The sequence below is a fragment of the Streptopelia decaocto genome, assembly GCF_964273445.1.
Source record: "Streptopelia decaocto genome assembly, chromosome: 6".
NCBI lineage: Eukaryota > Metazoa > Chordata > Aves > Columbiformes > Columbidae > Streptopelia > Streptopelia decaocto.
Genome location: NC_138660.1, coordinates 47,077,739 through 47,098,987, shown reverse-complemented (window position 1 = coordinate 47,098,987; position 21,249 = coordinate 47,077,739). Strand labels below are relative to the sequence as shown.

At 36.4% G+C, this 21,249-nt stretch overlaps 1 protein-coding gene across 2 annotated transcripts in view; it reads right to left on the bottom strand.

The window, feature by feature from the left end:
* Positions 1 to 21,249, bottom strand: part of TLK1 (tousled like kinase 1) — a 68,988-nt gene that overhangs the window by 15,436 nt on the left and 32,303 nt on the right. For both annotated transcript variants that reach the window (XM_082056607.1, XM_082056606.1), the window contains exons 4-12: positions 18,701 to 18,776; positions 16,076 to 16,122; positions 15,626 to 15,712; positions 13,501 to 13,590; positions 12,552 to 12,644; positions 11,373 to 11,483; positions 9,529 to 9,665; positions 8,115 to 8,303; positions 994 to 1,060 (exon numbers count right to left, since the gene is read on the bottom strand). In XM_082056607.1, the coding sequence (XP_081912733.1) occupies positions 994 to 1,060; positions 8,115 to 8,303; positions 9,529 to 9,665; positions 11,373 to 11,483; positions 12,552 to 12,644; positions 13,501 to 13,590; positions 15,626 to 15,712; positions 16,076 to 16,122; positions 18,701 to 18,776 (897 nt within the window). The remainder of the gene's footprint in view (positions 1 to 993; positions 1,061 to 8,114; positions 8,304 to 9,528; positions 9,666 to 11,372; positions 11,484 to 12,551; positions 12,645 to 13,500; positions 13,591 to 15,625; positions 15,713 to 16,075; positions 16,123 to 18,700; positions 18,777 to 21,249) is intronic.

The window sequence follows — 21,249 nt, the reverse complement described above, 5'->3', positions numbered from 1 at the left end:
TACCACAGATTTAAGTACTTTCTGTCATATTCTTTAAAAACAGCATCAGTGTTCTCAAGGGGCCCAGTTCAGTTTTTTATATCAGGATTTATAACAGGTGACTTCTACATTTGAAGAGAACAGGCCTGAAACAGACTCTTGCAGCATTTCAAGGGGAAAAACACTACGACCTGTCTTGACTAAACATCTCAAGAACTACTGCTCAGCACATAAATGTACTTTCCTCTCACACTTAAGATATTTTTGCCTGCTTGAACTGTCAATCGTTTTCACAGGTTACTCCTCAAAAGCTTTGCTTGAATAAGCAATGGTTTGCTAATATCATAATTATCTCACTACACAGATTTACCAGAATGATGGGCTTCAAGAAGAAAGTACTGTTTGTGTTTTTCAAAAGTAAAAAGCTGAAGTAAAATACCTAATTGCAAAAATAATACAACATACAGAAAAAATATTTTCCATCGAAGTAGGAAAATTATATTCTCTCTTGTGATAGGTAGGATGCTAACTGATGGCAGCTGAAGTAGATACTATAGATGATCAAAACATTATATTCATTCAGAAATGAAATGATTTATAAATTGGACCTTTTTAAAGGTCAAAAACTAATGTAAAAAGCCCGTATATCAAATTTGGCTGACTCCACTTCCTCAGCTCTGAAACAAGAGCAGTATTGGTGGCACCATCACTGTTACAAGGATTCAAGGAATCGGTACAGTGTTAGAATGTTAGAATGGATGGACTCACTATTACTACCCTGTACTCTCAGTGTTTATGGTAAGTTGCATTTAAAAAAAAAAAAAAAAAAAGGAAAGCCATGATTAGGCACAAAATTGTACAGCACTTTTAGTATTATGTTTTCTATTCAGATAGCTCCCAATAAGCCCTCTCCTTATTTTGATAGTACTAGTTTTTAAGGTTTGTAGCATGGTAAAAAAACCCAAACAAACAAACAAACAAAACCAACCTCAGAATACCAGATCAGATACGCACCTTTTTGAGATGTCCTAATCGAAGTTTGAAAATTTCTTCTTGTTCATGATACTCTGCTAGAGTCAAGCTGGAAAAAAACCCCAACAAACATGTTATTATAGCTTTCAGATGATGGTAAACAAAACAACAGCATTCTTACTTAAATACTCAGTAAATACAGTATCTTCTGTGAATTATTTACTACCACAATAGTCAGACTACATTTTTGAGCCATCTGAACATCTTGGTTTGTAATTTCAGGGTAAAAACGTACTTATATAATGCCTCTGTGTCTGGTTTTCTGGAATATTATCTGTCTTTCCCTGTGGACCATTTCTGTTCTCTCAGATAACCTGTTAGATTCCCTGGGTGTATCCTGGATCATTTCACCATCCTGGTATTTTTGCTGATCCTAGTCCAGTGCTTGCTTCTCAACTTTAACACTTAATGAACCAAAGGATGGACATCCAGAAACCAACTAGACAAGACTGATAACACTGGATTTCTGAGCTGTGACTGAAAGAAAGTACTGCAAAATCATTCATTCCAAGTTCATTAACACTACATTTTGCATGAGACCACAAATTTAGTTTTGAATTGGCATAAGACTCTTTTGCTTGTTCTCTTTTCATCCTCCTTCCAGAACAGATTCCTGACTACAACTAATTCAGTGGTCCCTCGCTGTCTGTAGACTTACCAGGACACAAAGTCAGTTATCATCCAGATATAGGATGGATGGTCTAATATAAATTAGTAACTGCGAACTATTAGAAACCCATGAACTGACCACATGCAGTATCCATTTGACAAATGAACAAAAAAGACACAGAAGACAAACACCCAAAGAAAAGACAAAGAGACTTAAGTTCTGGAGAAGAAACCATATGCATATGATGAAGGGGAACAGGATGGGGAAGGAGAAAGAGGTATGGTGTCCTTGAAAGGGTTCACACAAATTGCAACAAACAAATTAAAAGGAAACATTTTATTGTTTTGCCTAGATCTATTATTTCTTGCATAATGCAAAGCTAAAACTAATATCATAATACATTCTCACAAAGTCCATATTTTAGTGGGTTCAATTATCAGCTGTCCTGGGAAGATAAGTTTCACAAAGTGTTTAGAAGGCTACACATGCTGTTCATATTACAAGTCTAGGGAACTAGAGTGTCTTGAGAATTAGCAGTGGTTTTCCCAGAGGTGAGGGACACCAATTCAGATTTGTCTTACAACAAATGCCAACTTCAATAAATATTTCAGAAATCTAGTACACTGTAAGACTTCTTCCCCCCTTTTAAATTTGAATGAAGCTTGCCATAGTTTTCAGAATTCTAAACTCTGTATTTATATGGTCTCAAGAGTTGTTTATAAAGGAGTGTATCTTTTCAGGGTAAAACTTGGTGGTTTTGCAGCTTTCATAGAGCCCTTTCCTATTCCTGATTTCATCTGAATCTCACTGCCCCTTTTCTGACTTGGCCAGGACAGGGGATTAAGTTGACCAAGTATTTTCCACGAGTATCAAACTGCTGGATTCTTTTTTGCCCACAGCACCTTTCTCTCCAATAAAGGCAAAAGGTCCCTTAGGTCTGTTGGGACTGAACGTTTATATTATTTTCCCGGCAGTCTCCTCTGGGTTTAGACAATTTATGTCACATCTTAAAAGAAGAGACATTAAAGAAAACGTGGGAAAGCTGGCAGTGCATTCTCTGGAGAGTCCAAACAACAGCAAGAAACATAAGAAAACAACGCTCTAATTCCTGCTCTAATGCATCTGCTAGACCTATCAAAGAGACTACCAAGGCCACACTAGACAATTCACAGCAGCATCCCTGACATTTTTTCAATATTTCCACTCAAACAGTAAAGTACCCTAACGCAGATTGAGGTCTCAATTAAAAAGGCAAAGGATCAATGCCAATGTGTTATGAGGTTGAATACTGTTCCTTGCAGATTCTTGTCTGTAGTATAAACTGTACATCTGCATCTCCAGAAACACAGATAGTAAAGTTAGTCTTTTCTCAGAAAGGAGGCTCAGCAAAGCTGAGGCACAGCAAAACACACTGAAAATACAAAGTTTATGACATGATCTTCCAGAATTTTCATTGAATGCTGAGAGCCACAAAACCACAGATACCCTGAAAAACTAACTTAATTTAGGAAAGCTGGTACTTTTTATAAAACCTCAGCTATCTATGTAGAGTTACGACAAAGTACCTAGACAGCTCTTTCAAAAAGTTCTTAAATAGCCCTCTTGAGCACAGAGCACATTAGAGGTCATACTGAAAACATTAAGATTTGAAGTCAGTCTTTCCATATTCCCATGCTATATCCCAATAAATGACTGTTTTCCATTTTTCTATTTCCTTACTCTATTAGAGGCACAGCATGATTCACAGCAATTTGAAACTGCTATTACTGACCACCACATTTTGGAGGAAGGCATATAAAATGCTGAACTGTACACAAATATAGTCACTTTAGATTTTGTTCATTTACTTATGAAAAACAAAACTTTATTCCCTCATATTCAGAAACATTTACTTTTTTTTTTTTTAGAAGTGGGAGTTTATTACTTTTTATCTATAAATATACTGTACTTTATATTAATATTAAAATAGCATAAGACAAAGCGCAGTGAATCAATGACAGCGTACGTGCTGGTTTTTAGGCCACCAGTTTTAGGCCACACAGGCTGAAAACATCCAGCCTAGAGACTGCTTCCCACCAGCCCATTGCTTCCTATCTGCATCCACTCACCCGCTGCCTTTCCTGAGGCAGCGGCACGCTGGAAGCACCTTCTGAAAACAGAAATCACCTATGAGACACCATCATTTCACAGAATCATAGAATCTTTTCAGTTGGAAGAGACCCTCAGGATCATTGAGTCCAACCATAACCTAACTCTAGCACTAAACTATGTCCCTAAGAACCTTGTCTAAAGGCCTTTTAAACACCTCCAGGGATGGCAACCACAGAAGTGGTTGCTCCTCCATCACCTGGGACATAAAGGTCTCATCGGATATGGAAGAAAGGTTGAGGAGTATGGGGGGGGACATTGGCCCACTGACTGAACCAAGCTGGGTAGTCAGGCCTGAGGCTAATCTGAGGAGTGCTGAGGAAGAAGGGAAGCTGGGAGTAGGTTGCATGAATTGGTCTGCTAACAGTCTGGTCCTGACTCTGATCTTCTCTGCTTAAAACTACCATGCAATAAACGCTATATTTTAACTGTCTACAATCAAATGACCTATCACAGAATGTTAGGGATTGGAAGGGACCTTGAAAGAACTATCATATACATGCAACAAAATCCTGAAATTCGCCCCCTGCCAAAAGCACTGGACATGTTCTGTGCATGTAGTGTAACTTTCCTCTGACCTGCAGGGCCATGGTGTACCACCTGTACTTGTCACTAGAGGACAACAGACAGCTTACTTAGCCTGAAAAGCTGGATTATCACCAATTTAAACATTATTTTTAATTAACAAAAAAAGGCCTTCCAGTAGTTTAACAATGTTTTCATAGCCAAATTTCAAAGGCTTTGACATGGTGTGCATGGGCAGCCATAACCAATCTTCTCTGCACTTCTTCCTCACAAATTCAGAGAAAATCTTGTATGATCAAAACACTCTTACCAGTGTGTACAGACAAGACAAAAAAACAAAATGGCCTTCGTTGTCATGACAATCAAGCCTGGCACATTTATAACCATCTCTTCTCCCAACTATTCCCAGCTGAAAACTCATCCTGGATACACAGGTGCAGCAGAATGTGGCCACGCTCCCAACACATCAATACAAGTTTTTGGCCTCAATTTCTGAAGCGCTCCTTTTTTTGGTCTAACCTTATTCTCACTCTAGTTCCTCGAATTTCTACAAGGGCAGGCAGACGCTGACCGAGTCAAAGTCTCCCATGAGGTCTTTTCGCCCATTGTTTCCATGTTTGCCTTAGAAAGAGACAGCCTCAGGAAAAGGAGCTTGTCCTGCAAAGCCCAGACACATTGTTGGCACTTCAGCCTGAAAAAGCTTCTGAAAATATTTTTATTTGTTCCACACAGAACAGAATGCTCCCTCTAAATGGTGCATTTGTTCAGCTACAGTAACAAACTCCGCCAGCTCCCTCTGCTCTCCTATCCCCAAGTGCCTGCAGGGACAAGGATGCAGGCAGATCCCATGAGGGCACTGGGAAGCAGAGGAAGGTGATGGGGAAGTGAATACAACAGACACGGCTGAAGCTGCACAGGAAGGACTACACCACCTAAACTAAACAAAACGCTGCTCCCAGAAATTAATTATCAAGTGAAATAAGAGATGCTTCCAAGAAGTAGGGGACTGGCATTATAATCTCTCAAGTCTCCAAAGAATTTGGAATAGAGTTTTAAAACAAATTTTTCCAGGGCTAAGAAGGCAACCTCTACTTCAAATAAATGTTTTTTCTTTAAATAAATTTAAATGTATTCCTTTCATGTAAGACTAATAAAATTACTTTGCTCAGCAGAAAACATGATATCTCAAAATAGAAACTACTTTTTAGTTTTGGTTGGGGCCACAACAAGGGAAAGAACGATGGAAAACCAGGACAGCGTTTAGACTCATCTGTTGCATGTTATTTAAATGCCAAACCCTCCATTCACTCACAGGACATTGGCAGATGGCCACTTTTATACAGTAACTTCAGTGCAAAAATCTTGCTTTTAAATTCCTATCAGAGACCACAGTATATCAGGCTAAACTAAACCAATGCCCTTATTAAGAATGCCTCAGACAACACCTTCAATTAGTTTCAAAACAGTTAACACCCATTTTCAGTAAGGGTTTCAACAATATTGGTTGGTACAAAGCTATAGGTTGTCTTGTCAATATCTGCAGCTGGAGACATTTTCTAAAGCTAATAATGCAGTGGCAGAAACAACTGTTGCTAATAACTGCTAGCAAGTTGCTTGCTTGTTTAAAAAGATCTACCTAATCACTTGTATGTATGTTGTACTGATTTACTACTGGTTTAGTTCATTAATCTCAAGCAGCTCTTCATTTCCCCATGCCTCATATAAACAGAACCTCTTCTATTTGGCTACACTAATTAACATCGTTACTTTTGAAGTAACACAGGAACAGTGATAAGCACAATTTAACAAGGGGAAATCACATACAGAAGATGACAAATTCACTTTAAAATGGAAGTGCACAATAAATAACTGTTTTACCAAGATACACAAAACATATTTAAATCTGTACTGAGAAGCAGAGAGGAGTCAACGCATAATACTGCTATACAAAATTATAATGAAACCTAAATACAAACTTTTAAAAAACCCTTCCAAGTAAAGGGCTAAGAGCATGCTGTGGCTTAATCATTTTGTGATCCCAGGGCACATTCCAGACCTTCTCAAAGGTCTGAGATAAAATCTACAAGCTTATCATATAGGAAAGCAATCTCATATCTAGATTATATAATCATCAAATTAGGATACTTAAAGGCAAAACAGTTTTGATTCAATTATAGCTTACATTTATGCTAGCACTAGATACAAAAGGACGATACCGATTGTTCTCTTGGCAATTCCATAATCAGAAAGCATTTTCATGTGGCATTTAAAATGTAACTGGTTAAGCCAAATAAAATGAAAATTTGAAAAGCTTGTAGTAATTTGGAAATTACCTAAAACTGCATTATACCAGAAAACATTCAGAAGTCCATTATCAGGAATTCATCTTATCCTACTTAATAATCAGAACATGTCTTTTGTATTTTTTCCCAAATCTATATTTTGTCTCTTCCTAAAGCAGCATTAAGATTACGGAAATTTAACATGAATGAAGACATGGCCAAAAGCCAACAAATTACAAGTTCTGCAATTTTTCAGGTCTTTTCCACTACTTGTTTCTTTTAGTAACAAGAAGTATTACATTCAAACAAAAAGGTATTTTTAACATGACAGTCATCTTAACTGTACTATTCTGAAGTACAAATTCTTTTCTAAGAAGAAATGTAGCACTAAGTATTACTAAATAATCAATTTGAGCAATGGATCATCAGTGCTCTACGAAAATACATGAGTAACACTAACCAAGATTTGCTTATATCGCAAGCCTTACTACTGTATTTTCACGATTTTGTCATGGCCAGTTTCACAATGTGAACTTTAAGAATGATTCATAACACAAAACATATGCAGCTGTCTTCAAACTGATGGTCCAAATGTATGTATTTTGCACATCTAACCAGAGTAATTTATTTATCCTCCACCCCCAGAAGTATAAATTACTACCCTCCACAAGCGAGAGGTGACAGGTGACCATGTTCAACACATGTAGTCTACTTCTACAAAATAACACAGATTAATTTCTTAGTCTTCTTAACCCTAGCTATTTACTTTTTTTATTTAAACTAATTAGCAACAGATACACCATCAGCTACAGCCCCTCAGCGACAAGGGCAATATCTAGTATCTCCAAGCAGCAACTTCTTAAAATACTCAAATTAAATGTCAGGAACACATCTGTCTGTGCCTTGAATTATGCCATTTCTGTCTGCAGGAAAAAAAATGTCACTTGAAAAATGGAGAATTCTTTGATAGCTCTCAATTTTTATGTTTATATGACAAAAAATTTCAACATTGTCAGTATGTGAAATGGGATCAGTAACTTCTGACAGTTGCTCTCAGGATCCAGCATTCAGAAGGGAAAACAAAAATATTTTTTCTGTTTGTTTTTAGACATGTCTTCAAATACTAAAGGCTGAAAAAAGCTTTTCTTGTCAGCTAAAGACTGTTCTATGAAAAATGAAAATATCTCTAACTAAAGGAGAGGCTCCTAAACCAATGTGGATCATGAAAAGTTCAACAGTATCAGTGGCATCACAGGAGTAGGAAACCAGAATAAGGACTCATCTAGATCAGGAAAACAGAAGGAACATTGCAGACACACAGAATGGGCCTTTCTCTGGCGACTTGACCAAAAATATATTGGACAATTGTGCAGCGTCTTCATAGGCAGTGGTGCAAATTTCCCTAACATCAGCAAGTCCTCAGTGAGAATATAGCTGCTGAATATACTGAGTGTCTTTTTATGCTGTTATTTGAATAGAACTCACAGAAACAATATCTGAGATTTTATGTAAAAGACTGATTGAAATGTTAAACTTACAGCTGTGGTAAATTGGGTCTAACAAAGGGATCGTTTTCTGCCCCATTCACAGCTTTATTTTTCCTCTGCTTGGGTTCAGAATTGGCAGATGGTGCCTGAGAATTATTTGTAGTTGGAGGCTTTCGCTTGGCCAGGAGCTTTCTTTGCCTTTCAATGTCTTCCCTTTGTTGATTCACCCATTCTTGCTGCCTGTAAACCCCAAAAAAAGCTTTATTAAAGTTGCATAATTTTGCCTTTTTTAAAGAACTATCTTTTTAACTGATAAAGCATTAAGAAATTTTTAGAAAAGTTACAGTACATGTGGATATGTTTCCTAGGAAAAAGAACACCAATGTTCTTCACGAGGTGGAAAAATGTTGCTAAAGTTTTGGCACAATCTACTTTTGAAATACGTGGTTGAGGTTTTTGTTTTGGGACTGTTTCATTTTTGAAAGTGTTACACATGATTTCTGCACTAGTAAAAGGAAAAAAAAATATCTGAGCTGGTGGATACCTTCTATTATACCATCAAAACAAATGCAGCAGTGTAAATAGAGAGTGCCTAATTTTTATAGGCCAAAGAAAGAATCTGATATGACCATTCCAAATAAATCATCGCTTTGGTTGTATGGCGAAAACTGCAGCTTTTATGCAAAACATGGATACAGATTGTTTTTAAGATTGTCTTAAAAAAATCAATACCCTAGGCAATCACATAATGCTAAGACTACACATTGCCCTTCAGAAACTAAAATCTTGGTGAATTACATTTAAATATACATATATATCTCCAAAGATGGAGTCAGACTCATTACCAAAGAACATCTTTTGAGGCACTGCACAATTATTTTACCACTATCTCTGATGGTCTCCCAGGTCCTTTTCCTTGGTCCCATCTCTGCTGAAATACCTGTTGCAGCAGCTCTTTTCCAGGTGGCTGCTGCCCCCATCCCCTTGCAGTAGACCCTGTCTGAGGCTGCCACATTTGTCACCCATGGCACTGAGGAGCTGGATGCCTGAAAAAGCTGCTCCAGTGACGGATGGGCAGGCAGCACCTGTGTGACCACTAAGATCTCATCTGCCCCAATGATCACCAGTGATACATGGTTAGCTGCATGAAAAAAAAATCACTGATTCAGTTTTATAGCTCTTACTACCAGCTGGGCTGGATAATTATGTGCTGCTCATTTAGTACATTCATGATTTTCTAAGGATAGTCACAATCAAGTGAAACGAAACTGTCTTTCAATGACATCCAGTCTTAGTATTCTTTCACTTGATTAAGGGAGTTCTGTACTGTATTCTCAGTCTTTAAAAGGCAAAGCAAAATACAATGTATGAAAAACTGCTCCAATCCTAGAACTTTAGTAATAAAACAGTCCACTAGAGGGAACTAACAATTAGTCAGAATTTTAAGAACATAGCATTTACTAACTTCACAAGATTTTGAAATGCAAAGCCATCTGTCCACTGTTCAGTAAATGAAGCACCATGACGAACTGTTGTAAAATGCCCCAGGCGTAATCTGTCTTGCATGCTCTTCTCTCTGCTTGCCAGCTTTTCCTGTGTGCTCTAAGAAAACAAAACAATATTCATGTTTAGTAATACTAAAGTGTTCAAAAAGTCAGTAAAACACCCAGCTCTTTTCCTCCAACAACTTTCTAAGGGAAGGGTAAAAGGAGAGTAGATGAAAACATCTTGTATTACTTTACTCATTTATTCTAATTTCTGCAGAACTCAAATATCTGCAGTTGTCAGAATTGGTACACCAAAAAAAAATTAGAGTTTGACTCAGTTTTTCTATAAAGTTTGCTGTTCTTCATAATTAACAAAACATTTCATTTGTAAATACAGCAAAACTGGTGAGAATATCAGCATCATACAGACATATAATTAAGATTATGTCTGTACATGTCTGTTATACTAAATGAGTCTGATCAGATATCGGCAAGAGTGCACCTACTTTACTTAACGTGGAAACTCCCTGGACAGAGCATCTATGTTACTACTTGTACCAAACTGACTGAGCTCAGGATCTCTACATGGGAGCGCACTGCAGGTAGACTGAACTGTAATCAGATATTCCCTTGCAGAAGCAGATGCCCTTCTCAGAACCAGCCACTGCTACCACATGCATCCTTGGGATGGGATAAACGACTCAATCTGCCCAGTCTGCTTCAGCATAAGAAGAGCGAGCCCTGGGAACACCACTGATGGACCGAAACTTCTTTTTTATAAATGATTGCTTCTTGAGAAATGCCTACAGCTCAAACACACACCCAAAAAGTGAGAAGTTGACATAATTAGGATTTCTGTGCAAACAGACTTCTAGACTGAAGAGGAGGCCTGCAAGGCCTTTCATGAAAAATGGCCTATGGGATATCCTCAGTCTGAAGGTGCCCACCTAGCATCATGCTGAACAGATCTGAGGCATTTTTTGCCTGCAGTCCCCCCACGCTGGAACTTAAAAAGGACTGCAACAATTCATTTATGGCATGCTAGCGAGGAAACTCTCCCTAATTCTCTGACAGACAAGTGTGTGCTCTTGTATCTGACAGCAGCATCTAGCAGCTAGTGTCAGGGGACAGCCTTGGCTGTTTACCTTAAACTTTTTTGTATCCTAGTTTGTAATAATCTGATTGTCTATTCACATTTTATTTTTTTGTTTTTTTTTTTTAAATAAGGCTATTTTAAAGAAGAAAGAAACAAGCTATCCTTGCCTTTTACAAAATTGTTGTTAGTTTCAATATAATTGGCATTAAATTTGAAATAAATATTTCTTTCATAGTCGTACGAAGGTAAATTATCACCTTCATTTGTTTCCATTAATCTTGAGCTAACATAGCATTTTATCATTTTATAATCAAAATTGTCTCAGCCACTTAAAACATCTTGCAAAGAGATTTTATCTGTCTCGTCTCCATAACTGATTATGTTAATAAATTTTTTCATCCACTGTAACCTTACTCTTAAAGTTAGTCCAGAAAGTTTTCTACCTATTAACTTCTTATCTTTTATGCTTTTCTATTTCTGAATTACTCATGATGGGAAAACTCCCCTTAGATTAAAAAAGGCACTTTTTCCATGATCTGAAAAGGTCTCAACATTTTATTTTGTCTATTCCAGTATATAAAAACACTTACTGCCAGATAAGAGACCATGAATATGAAGTTTCAGTCTCAGAGACTCAGCAAAAAAGTTAAAGTGAAAGAGTCATAATGGACTTCTACGGCATGCCAACAGTTTTTATCACAAAGATTATAAAAGCAGTAAACTTACCTTTTCAATTAGGAGCTTCTTACTCATTGAAATACATTTGTTTAACCTTTCTTTATATTTTTCAAGTAGCTTTTGTTGTTCATCTATTTGTCTTCTAAGATCACAGTTAGCCTAATAAATATATACAAAATATGAAAAGATATATTGAAACACTTTGCACTGAGCTGCATTGTGCATTACAGCATTCAGCATACAAATAATACATAAAAACATTGTACCAAACACTTTTCCATTGCTCCAGTGTTAAACTGAAAGTTTAATCTTAGCTCCAAATCCTTTATATCTGATTGCTGAAGTCATGTGAAATCCTAACATTTTTAATGTAAAAGGAAAGAAAAAAATTCACAGACAAAAGTTTCAGCTATCTGAATAGGAAGTTTAACAAGTTCCCTATGTTCCAATTATATTTAACTTATTACCTTAACAAAAGCATGGCAATATTATTTTGTTTAAAACTAAATGATTTAAAAAAAAGAAAGGTTAGGATTGTCTGTGCCATACTATTGAACATGTGCTAAAAAATGGTCTTCATGTACAATCTTTATAATGTATGACTGCACAGGTTAATATGTACTTGTCCACATATAAATACTAAACAGACTATTGAGTTGTAAATACAGGGTGTTTTGTTTCATATTTCTAGGTATTACCTTTCCAACACTTCTTTCAAGAGCAAAAGCATTATGATTTTTTTTTCTGAAAACAGGTCTTAGAGCACAGTATAGCATAGGTTTCTTACTAAAAGTAGTTATTTATTGCTCATAATAATTTCTGTCACAATCACCTCCATTCTGAAACTGCCAAAAGTTGTCCCACTGATAACTGCTACTCACAGGTGGAGCAACAAAAAACCACCTGTTACATGAAATTATATTATGAACTTAAGGAATGAACCAACTGCCTGCAAAACAGCATCAGCTTTCTTTGTACCTTCAGAAAGAATATAAACCTATTTAAACACTAACTAGACATAGCACAGAAGCAGAAAAAAACCACTTACGCATTTTGTTTCATAGACTTCTACAATTTTGAAAAATGAAAAACTTATTTCACCTTTTAATATAGGTAACTCCAGGGTAATTTTTTAAAACAAGGATTATTCAAATATTTAAAATATTTGCCTCAGATTCACTGTCTGTTGTTCTGAATAAGCATCTTTATCCCATGTCTAACACTTACCCTGAGTAAGTCATCTATACGACCTTCTTTCTTTTCCAAGTCTTGATTTTTATTACTTTCTAGTGCAGCTAATTTCAGCATTGTGAGATCAGTCTAAAAAGAACATTTTGAAATATTTATCCTTTCCTTCAACAATCACAGCATTATTTTTCTCATGTTTGTTAGGCAGAGAAATAAACTACTTGAAAACATCCAACAAGACCAGTACATCTTATTTGCATGTGTTTCAAAAGTGACATGGAAAGTTCTTATTCAAAACTGCTTTCCCTCTTCATGAGAACAACTGTGAACAGTTGGGACAAACCACTAACAGCGTTAAAAGATTTCATCCCCAATTGAAAAGTTATTGTTGACAAAAAAAAGCATACAAGACAGGGCAAGAATGTAAATGTCAGCTAATTACTTTAAATTATCTCTATTTGGTCAACAGGTGAAGTTCTGACTAAGCTCTGAAAGAACGGATCATGTCAGAAATGGCAGAGAGAATAAAACAGTTGCTTGCAGCTTTTAAAAGTCATGGCAGAACTATATCTTGATCATCTTGATTGCCATCTCATTTTTCTTCTTCAATGTCATATTTTAAATGCAATATGAAAACAGCAGCTGTCACTTCAAATGCTGTCTGAAAGAGCAGCCTCTACTTCTAAGATCACACAACAGCTAAAATCTGGAGCAAAAGCTCCAACAACGTGGTCACCTACATGGTCAAACTACTCATTAAGTACATTGTTGGAAGCAGAGCACAAACAGAATACAAAGCTAAGCAGAAAGACTTAAATCATGACCCGCAGAACTTAACAGAAAAATGCTTTGGCAGACTGTAAAAAGCAAAGCTTCTGAAAGCCTTTAGGAGTTTAGAAGTTGAAAGACAAAGAAATAAACATGTCCATAATTTCTTTTTTCCTACAGTCTGAAGTGATACAGGATAGCTCTACTCAAAAATAGTTACCTGAGTAATTTTAAAAGATAACTGCTTTGGTTGCGTGATAGGGTGGTCCCCAAAAGCTAATAAAGTAGGAGAAGGACTATTCTGTCGAACCTGGAATGGATGAAAACGAAGGGGTTTAGATACAACTGTAACATTCAATTATGAACATAGCCTTGTTTACAACAATTGGCAGGAAAATAATCTAGAATAGAGAAGTAAGGTATCTTTATTACAGAAGATACCACTTGGTGCACTGCATTGAGAGCTACCACTATGCTGTTATACATCAGTTGCAGTTTAAAAAGAATAAAATATATTCTCTGAGAAAACTGAGATTTTCACTTTTGGGAAACTGGCAAAGATTTAAGACAATACAAGACTGACACAAGGTGATGTCAGTCTTACAAAGACTTATTTTTCTGATTCTAAGCTTTCACAACTCAAAAATAATGTGAGTTATTTTTGGAGTGGTTATTTTCCATGGGAGAACCAGAAAGGGGAGTGTGCAAATCAGAACATAAATCCTGTTAACGGAACTGCCCAAAACCCACTAGTTTGTGTGAACAAGACCATTTTCAAGCCAAATTCCAGAATCCGTATTACACTCCATTCTGTTAGCAAGAATAAGAGAATGTCTGAAGTTGAAAGTACATGGGAAAAAAAGCTGAGGTCTACCAGCAGAAAAAACAAATCCTTTCTGTAACTGGTGGAATCTGTTTCGCCATTTAGAATCACATGTTGGTATGCTTAACACTGAAATATATTCATCAAGGATTTGGATGAGGGAATAGAGTGCACTGTCAGCAGGTTTGCTGATGACACCAAGCTGGGAGGAGTGGCTGACACGCCAGAAGGCTGTGCTGCATCCAGCGAGACCTGGACAGGCTGGACAGTTGGGTGGGAAATATAACAAGGGAAAGTGTAGAGTCTTGCATCTGGGCAGAACAAACCCAGGTTCCAGTATAAGTTGGGGAACGACCTATTAGAGAGCAGTGTAGGGGAAAGGGACCTGGGGGTGGACAGCAGGATGACCCTAAGCTAGCACTGTGCCCTTGTGGCCAGAAAGGCCAATGGCATCCTGGGGTGTATTAGAAGGGGGGTGGTCAGTAGGTCAAGAGAGGTTCTTCTCCCCCTCTACTCTGCCCTGGTGAGACCACACCTGGAATAATGTGTCCAGTTCTGGGCCCCTCAGTTCCAGAAGGACAGGGAACTGCTGGAGAGAGTCCAGTGCAGGACAACAAAGATGATTAAGGGAGTGGAGCATCTCCCGTGTGAGGAAAGGGCTGAGGGAGCTGGGTCTCTTTAGCTTGGAGAAGACTGAGGGGTGACCTCATTAATGTTTACAAATATATAAAGGGTGAGTGTCACGAGGATGGAGCCAGGCTCTTCTCAGTGACAACCAACGGTAGGACAAGGGGTAATGGGTTCAAACTGGAACACAAGAGGTTCCACTCAAATCTGAGAAGAAACTTCTCAAAGTATCAGAGCACTGGAACAGGCTGCCCAGGGGAGTTGTGGAGTCTCCTTCTCCAGAGACATTCAAAACCAGTCTGGACGCCTTCTAGTGTAACTTCATCTGGGTGTTCCTGCTCTGACGGGGGGACTGGACTGGATGAGCTTTCGAGGTCCCTTCCAATCCCTAACACTCTGTGACTCTGTGAAATTGTGCATATGAGGAAGAAAAAATTAATTAGCATGACCAACAAAGAGAATATTAAAAGGATATAGGCAAATCAGGTATCAATTTTTTAAAAACAAAATTTATCAAAACCCGAGCTTTTAAAATCCCAAGTTAGGGGTTCAGTATCCTCCTAAGTAACAAAAATCCTCCCCTTTCTTTTGTGAGGCTTGTGAACAGCCGTCATTAGAACATTTCAACATATATTGAACATTTCAACATATATTCAACATTTTACACAATTACTTTGTATTTTAAAATGATGCTTTAGAAAAAAGTTTATGTTCTGTTAACAGAAAATTCTAGATTTAGTATTTAACTTGATCCTTTTTTTTGCTGTTTAAAGAACAAACTCCTACCCAGGATTCCCTCCTTTGAAAACTCTTCACTTCTACATAGATTCTTTTCAATTATGCTGCTTTTAGACTATAAGAGCATCTCCAGCAGTTATGAAGTTCACAAACTTACAGAAGAAGGAGCGGAATGTGAATTCTGAGGAGATCGGATTGCAGGAGGCACACCTCGCACTGGACTAGAGCCGTTTCCACCTTGGTACTGTGGAGAAGATATGGACCTCCAATTAGTTACTCTTCTTAGCAAAACACCTTATACATCTACTGAATGATACAGCTCATCTGCACACAGAATTTGTAAATTATATGGTCTTTCTTTTATTAGTATAACCTTTGGTCATGTAAAGAAAAGTGTGAAAGAAAATGGTTTTTGTATTTTAGCTCAGGCTGCACCAAGAGACCACTGCATCTCTTCTTCTAAGGTTTAATGCTGATAAATGTACATAACGAAAAAAGTATCCCCTCAAGATGGCTGTCCATTACAAGCAAAAATATTGTAATACAAAAAAATGTTAAAGTAAATTTTAAAGCTGAAGTAAATTTTACAAACACACAAAAACCTTACCTCAAAATAGTCACTGATCTTGTGACCACGTCCCCCAATATTCTTTCCTGAAACAATACATTAATACATTGGAATTGATTAAATAAATTACTTACAGATGTGTCTTATATTTTTATGTATGCAGTAATTATAGCAAAGTCTTACCACTTGTTAATTGGCTTTCTTTGATGTGCTAGTATGTGATCTCCCTATATAGATAATTAAGGGATTGGCCACAACAAAGAAATCGGCCTATTCCATTCATTGAGAAATCAGAAACTAAGTCACACTTCAGAAATTAAGTCACACTTCAGTTCCTAAACCAGATGAGTGCATGCCTAGACCTCTTCTAGGTAACAGGAAACTCATCTCTCATCCTACAGATCAAACCTTTAGCTCTACGTCCCTGTCTATCTCCAAGTTCACCCACTTCCAAAATATGTAATTAACCAAGCCTATTAACATTATATGCTCCAGGTGGGTTATTGTGCCCAAATGCTCAGCTCAAGGACTTCCTTAAGTGCCAACAACAGTGTGGGCAGAGAGGGTGACAAGTGTTTCCATTCCTCCCAGTCTGATTATGAACCAGCTAACTCACAGGGTTAACTACAGATATAAATAGAGCAGAGTGGGAGAGTAGAATTTCTTTTATCTTAATCATCAGTGAGACTTCAGAAGCACCAATGCAAATTCATCTTTCTTCAATGTGAGGACCTGTCACATATGTGGCATTTGAGAGGTTGCACCATGGCCTTACCCAGTGGCATAAATGCTTTCTTCTATTTGACCTCAAGATAACTGATAAATCTTAAGACTGTATTTGTCTCTTGTTCAAGTCAGACTACCTGTTAGGAAACAACTTGAAAATGGACCATTGTTCAAAGCTTTTCTTTATAGAAATAAATTTTTGCAATAAATTAGGAGATCATTACCCATAGGTCAGAAAATGTAATTTTAGACATTTTAGCAAAGTTTTTCAAGCTTTTCTATTTCTTCAGCCCTGAAGAATTCTTCCTAGTCCAGTGCAACTCTGTATTGGCAGAGCTGCATAACTTTGTGTCAAAGAAATACCATGAAGAAACAGAAACATTTGGTAGCCCTTTTTGTGTCAAGGCTTTTAAGAGAAATATTCAGATAAAATAATTTGAAGACCTAGAACAGCACACAGCTACCCCCTCCAGCAGTTATCCGGTTAGGAGTACATATCACTGCTACTGCCATCTAGCCAGTTCTTTACTGACCCTATAATTTTGTTAGTGATTTCTGTCTTCATGCTTAATTCCCATATATCACTTTATCAAATTAGAATTTGTTTTCATCCAGATAAACAAGATAGACTGCTTTCCTTTTTAGTATAGAAAAATCTAAGCCATGTTACAGAACTCTGCACTGAAGAAATACATCAAATTATTTCAGCACAACCAATTACGAATAGGTTTACACTGACTTTTGTCCCACTTTCAAATTACGTCCATGTTCTAAGCAATACTTTTCTTCAACATTTATGGATTATTTTGCATATTACAAAGTCAAAATCCTAGGTATGTAAAAACCACAAGAGATGGACTTCTTGTTCCTTTTTTCAATAAAATAGCAGTATTTGCTGTGCTTCAACTGTACTGTACCACTTCAATACGCTGCAGTTTCCTAGACCAGTTCCTTCAGAGTACTGCAGCGCAGACTACTCGGTTTCACCGCTGCTGACAGTAAAACAGTAATTATAAGACATTATAATCATGTTGTCTATGTCGAGAAGTTCCTAAAATTTCTATCATCTCTAATTTCAATTCTTACTGGTAGAAAGAAGGATAGGCTACTAGAACAATGGAAATAGGAAATTTCATTCAAGTTCTTTGAACAAAGCAGGTCTCTATGAAGCAATGCTTACAAAGAAATTAATTTTAGTCAAACTACATAATGCTCCTACTAATAGCATGTTGCATCATTAAGACTTCCAGATATGGAGCCCATTGATATGTATCTGAAGTGGCACTTCCTAGCTCAGTTAGAAACAAAAAAAGCTAATACAGATGTTATCAAAACTATTTCCTCTCCCCTTCTGATGAATTCTCGTCTTGAGGTTAAGCTTCCACCATTCCTCCCCCAAAAGTCACATTGGAAAGAGGAACAACAAAAACTGTGCTTTGTAAATATTAAATTGCAAATCAGTCTCAGCCCAATTTCGCCATCCCTCTAGACAACTACACTGTACAATAATCCATAAAAAAGAAAAATAAAATTAAATTTTTAAATATACCTGAAAAACAAGCAATCAGATATTATAATCTGAAATCTCTTTCTCCCCTTACCTACTGCAAAGAAATATAAACTATAAAAGTATTTTGGATGAGAAGAACTGCTGCAATTCTTAAAAAGTACATAGAGTTGTACCATAGCTAAAGGTTACACATGCAGTAGCACACAATTCATACGGGCAATTACCAGCCCAGCTCAGATTTTACTTGCCCATCCCTTCCAGTAACAAATGAAGGAGGAGGAGAAGATGTAATTAATCATCCAAAACCCAACACCTGTTCCATGCAAGCAAAAGTACAGGATTTTTAAGGCTAACAGTCAAAACTTTGTGCATTATAATTTGATTAAATATATGCAATAACTATCTAATTCATTTACATGTTCTTTTACCTTGGCTGCTTTCACTCTGAGTGTCTGCTTTTCTTTTTCTTCCTCTGGAAGGTTCTGACTGTTTCTTCTCTGGAGTCTACAAACAACAAAAAGAACATGATTCAACAGCAGCTCTATTTATTTATATTATTATTGCTAAATTACTGCAAAATAAATTTAAATCCTCATTCATAAAACATGATTTCACAATTCAGCGGGGATGTAATTTCAGATCACAGTTAAATAATATGATCCTTGGTCAATCAGATATATATAAGCTAGAAAAGATATTTAAGGAAGTGAGAAATAATTCTTAAATAATTTCCCAAATGGAAATTCTACATACTAATTGTGAGGCAATTATACCTTTTAATCCAGTCTGGAGTTTATGTTTCACTTATGGCTACATTTTACCGAGATCTTCAGATTATAGTTGTAGGTGTTTTAAAGCTTAGTACTTAGTGAAATAAGCTGATTCTTGACAGTGTTTTCTACACATTGTCACAGTATAAACACAAAGTTCTAGTGCTTCAAATAGGAAGCCAATAATGTTATGTATTTTCAGAAGTGCAGAAGTCATCTCCAAACTAATATGAGCCATAGATTTCCAGAATCTTCTTAGGATTAAAAAAAAAGAGAGCAACTGCTCAAAATTCGAGTATCTATCCACCTGGAAAGTGGTGTTGTTCCCTCCCCATTATATTTGTATCTCAAGAAATTGAAAGAAAAATATCAATGATGAGTTAAAAAATACAGATCTGCTGAAAATTTATTCCAGAAAGATTATATATAGTTGCCTAGAAACTACAATCAGCAAGTACAACACAGATAACAAGAGAGCGCTGTGATCAGAAGCATCTCTAAATTACATTTGCTCTCTTGATTTGAGGATTGAAACCGGTTAGTCTCCCCACTGTAAGTTAAATTCCACAAGCTGCTCTGGTTGAAGGAAAAGATCCTGCAGCTGTGGGTGTTTTCAGCCTCTGAGCAGCCTCACACCAGCAACTGGAGAAAGCACAGAAGCCATTACATAAACTCTGTTCTACAATCAAGAAATCGACAGTCCCTAATATCTCAGACTAAATTTGAGATCAGTGATAAGATGCTTCATTCTTTTATAACATCATTTTACGATTCCACTGTATTTAGCAATTTGTGCTCAAAGTATTCTTTTCTCAACACAGCAAACGATACCAAAATTCAAATTTCAACTAGAACCATTTCAAGTATGTTTCAGTTCCAAAACCTTCACATGGTATCTTCAAATATAAATTTATTAAAAATACCCTAAAATATTTATTTTGGCAAAGAACCATTTTAAGTTAGCTGTGATCCACAGAAAATGATCAGTCTATAAAAGAACAATCAGGACAAGAAAAGCCACAAAGTTTCAACTTTGTGGATAGCTTCATAAAAGAATCTTTGGAAGTTTTACAATTGTAACTGTTGTATTATAATGCTACAAATGAAGTTAAAATTACATCAATTTCATTTAAAATAAACTCTTCCAATCAAAATCTGGATCTTTAACCATGCTATTTCACATTAGCAAACTGTACAAAACGGACTCCTGGAAATGAAGTTATCTTAAGACGATGCGATTCTAAAAGCAAAAAGGTTAGCTTAGAAATATTATTTTAATAATTTGCAATTACTGCCAAGTAAACAGGTAACATTAGGCCATCTTCCAACAAAATTAAATCGAAACTATTTAACCAAGCATTTTCATGTTATTCTTATTTTCCAGCTTTCAATTTTGCAGTTATCATTCTAACGTAGCCACTTTTACCTACCATATCAAGCAAAAATTAAGTTCTTTAAAAACTAATTAATGACTAAACTTTTAAGATTTCCTCCACCAAAACCAGTTTCCAACTGCAGTGACTGATGTCTTGTATCTATAAACCAGACATTTGAAGAGGTTTAAAGTTTTAAAACTGAAACTCAAATAATTAATAAATGTCTATTTCCTTAAGCTCTTCTGATTTCTTTCAGTGTTTAATTTAACCTTCCAAGCAAAAAAGTATTAGCACACTAATGAGGTTATTAATGAGGTTACCAAACAAGGTCACGTTCACCTTTTCCAAGTACAAAATTCACATGGTAATGTACAGCGTACATCAATCACTAGAAAATGTTCTCTAAAATCCTTTCTAATGAATGGAATCATACGAATTACAAGAAACTGAAGACTAATGGGGCTGAGGAGTATCCTCCTGATAAACGAAGATCGAAGCTACTTTTAGTCACTTCAAAAGGATTTATGTATAGTCAAGATTTAGATTAAAATCCCACTATTTCAGAAGCCAGACAAAATAGTTCGGAAGCTACATTAAAGTTACCCACAGTTTTACATATTAGCAGAGCCTCATCCATCATGGTCTTGATCCTAGTTCTCTTCACACTTATAATTTTAAGTCTTGGCTTTTCACATACTCCTTTACAAAATCAATATTTCTAAGTACCAATTCTCAACTAGTCAATCTCCTTTACAAAAAGATACTGAGATATGTTTATATACTTTATGTATAGTTAAATATTTTCTACCGTTATCGTAGAACTGGTAACAG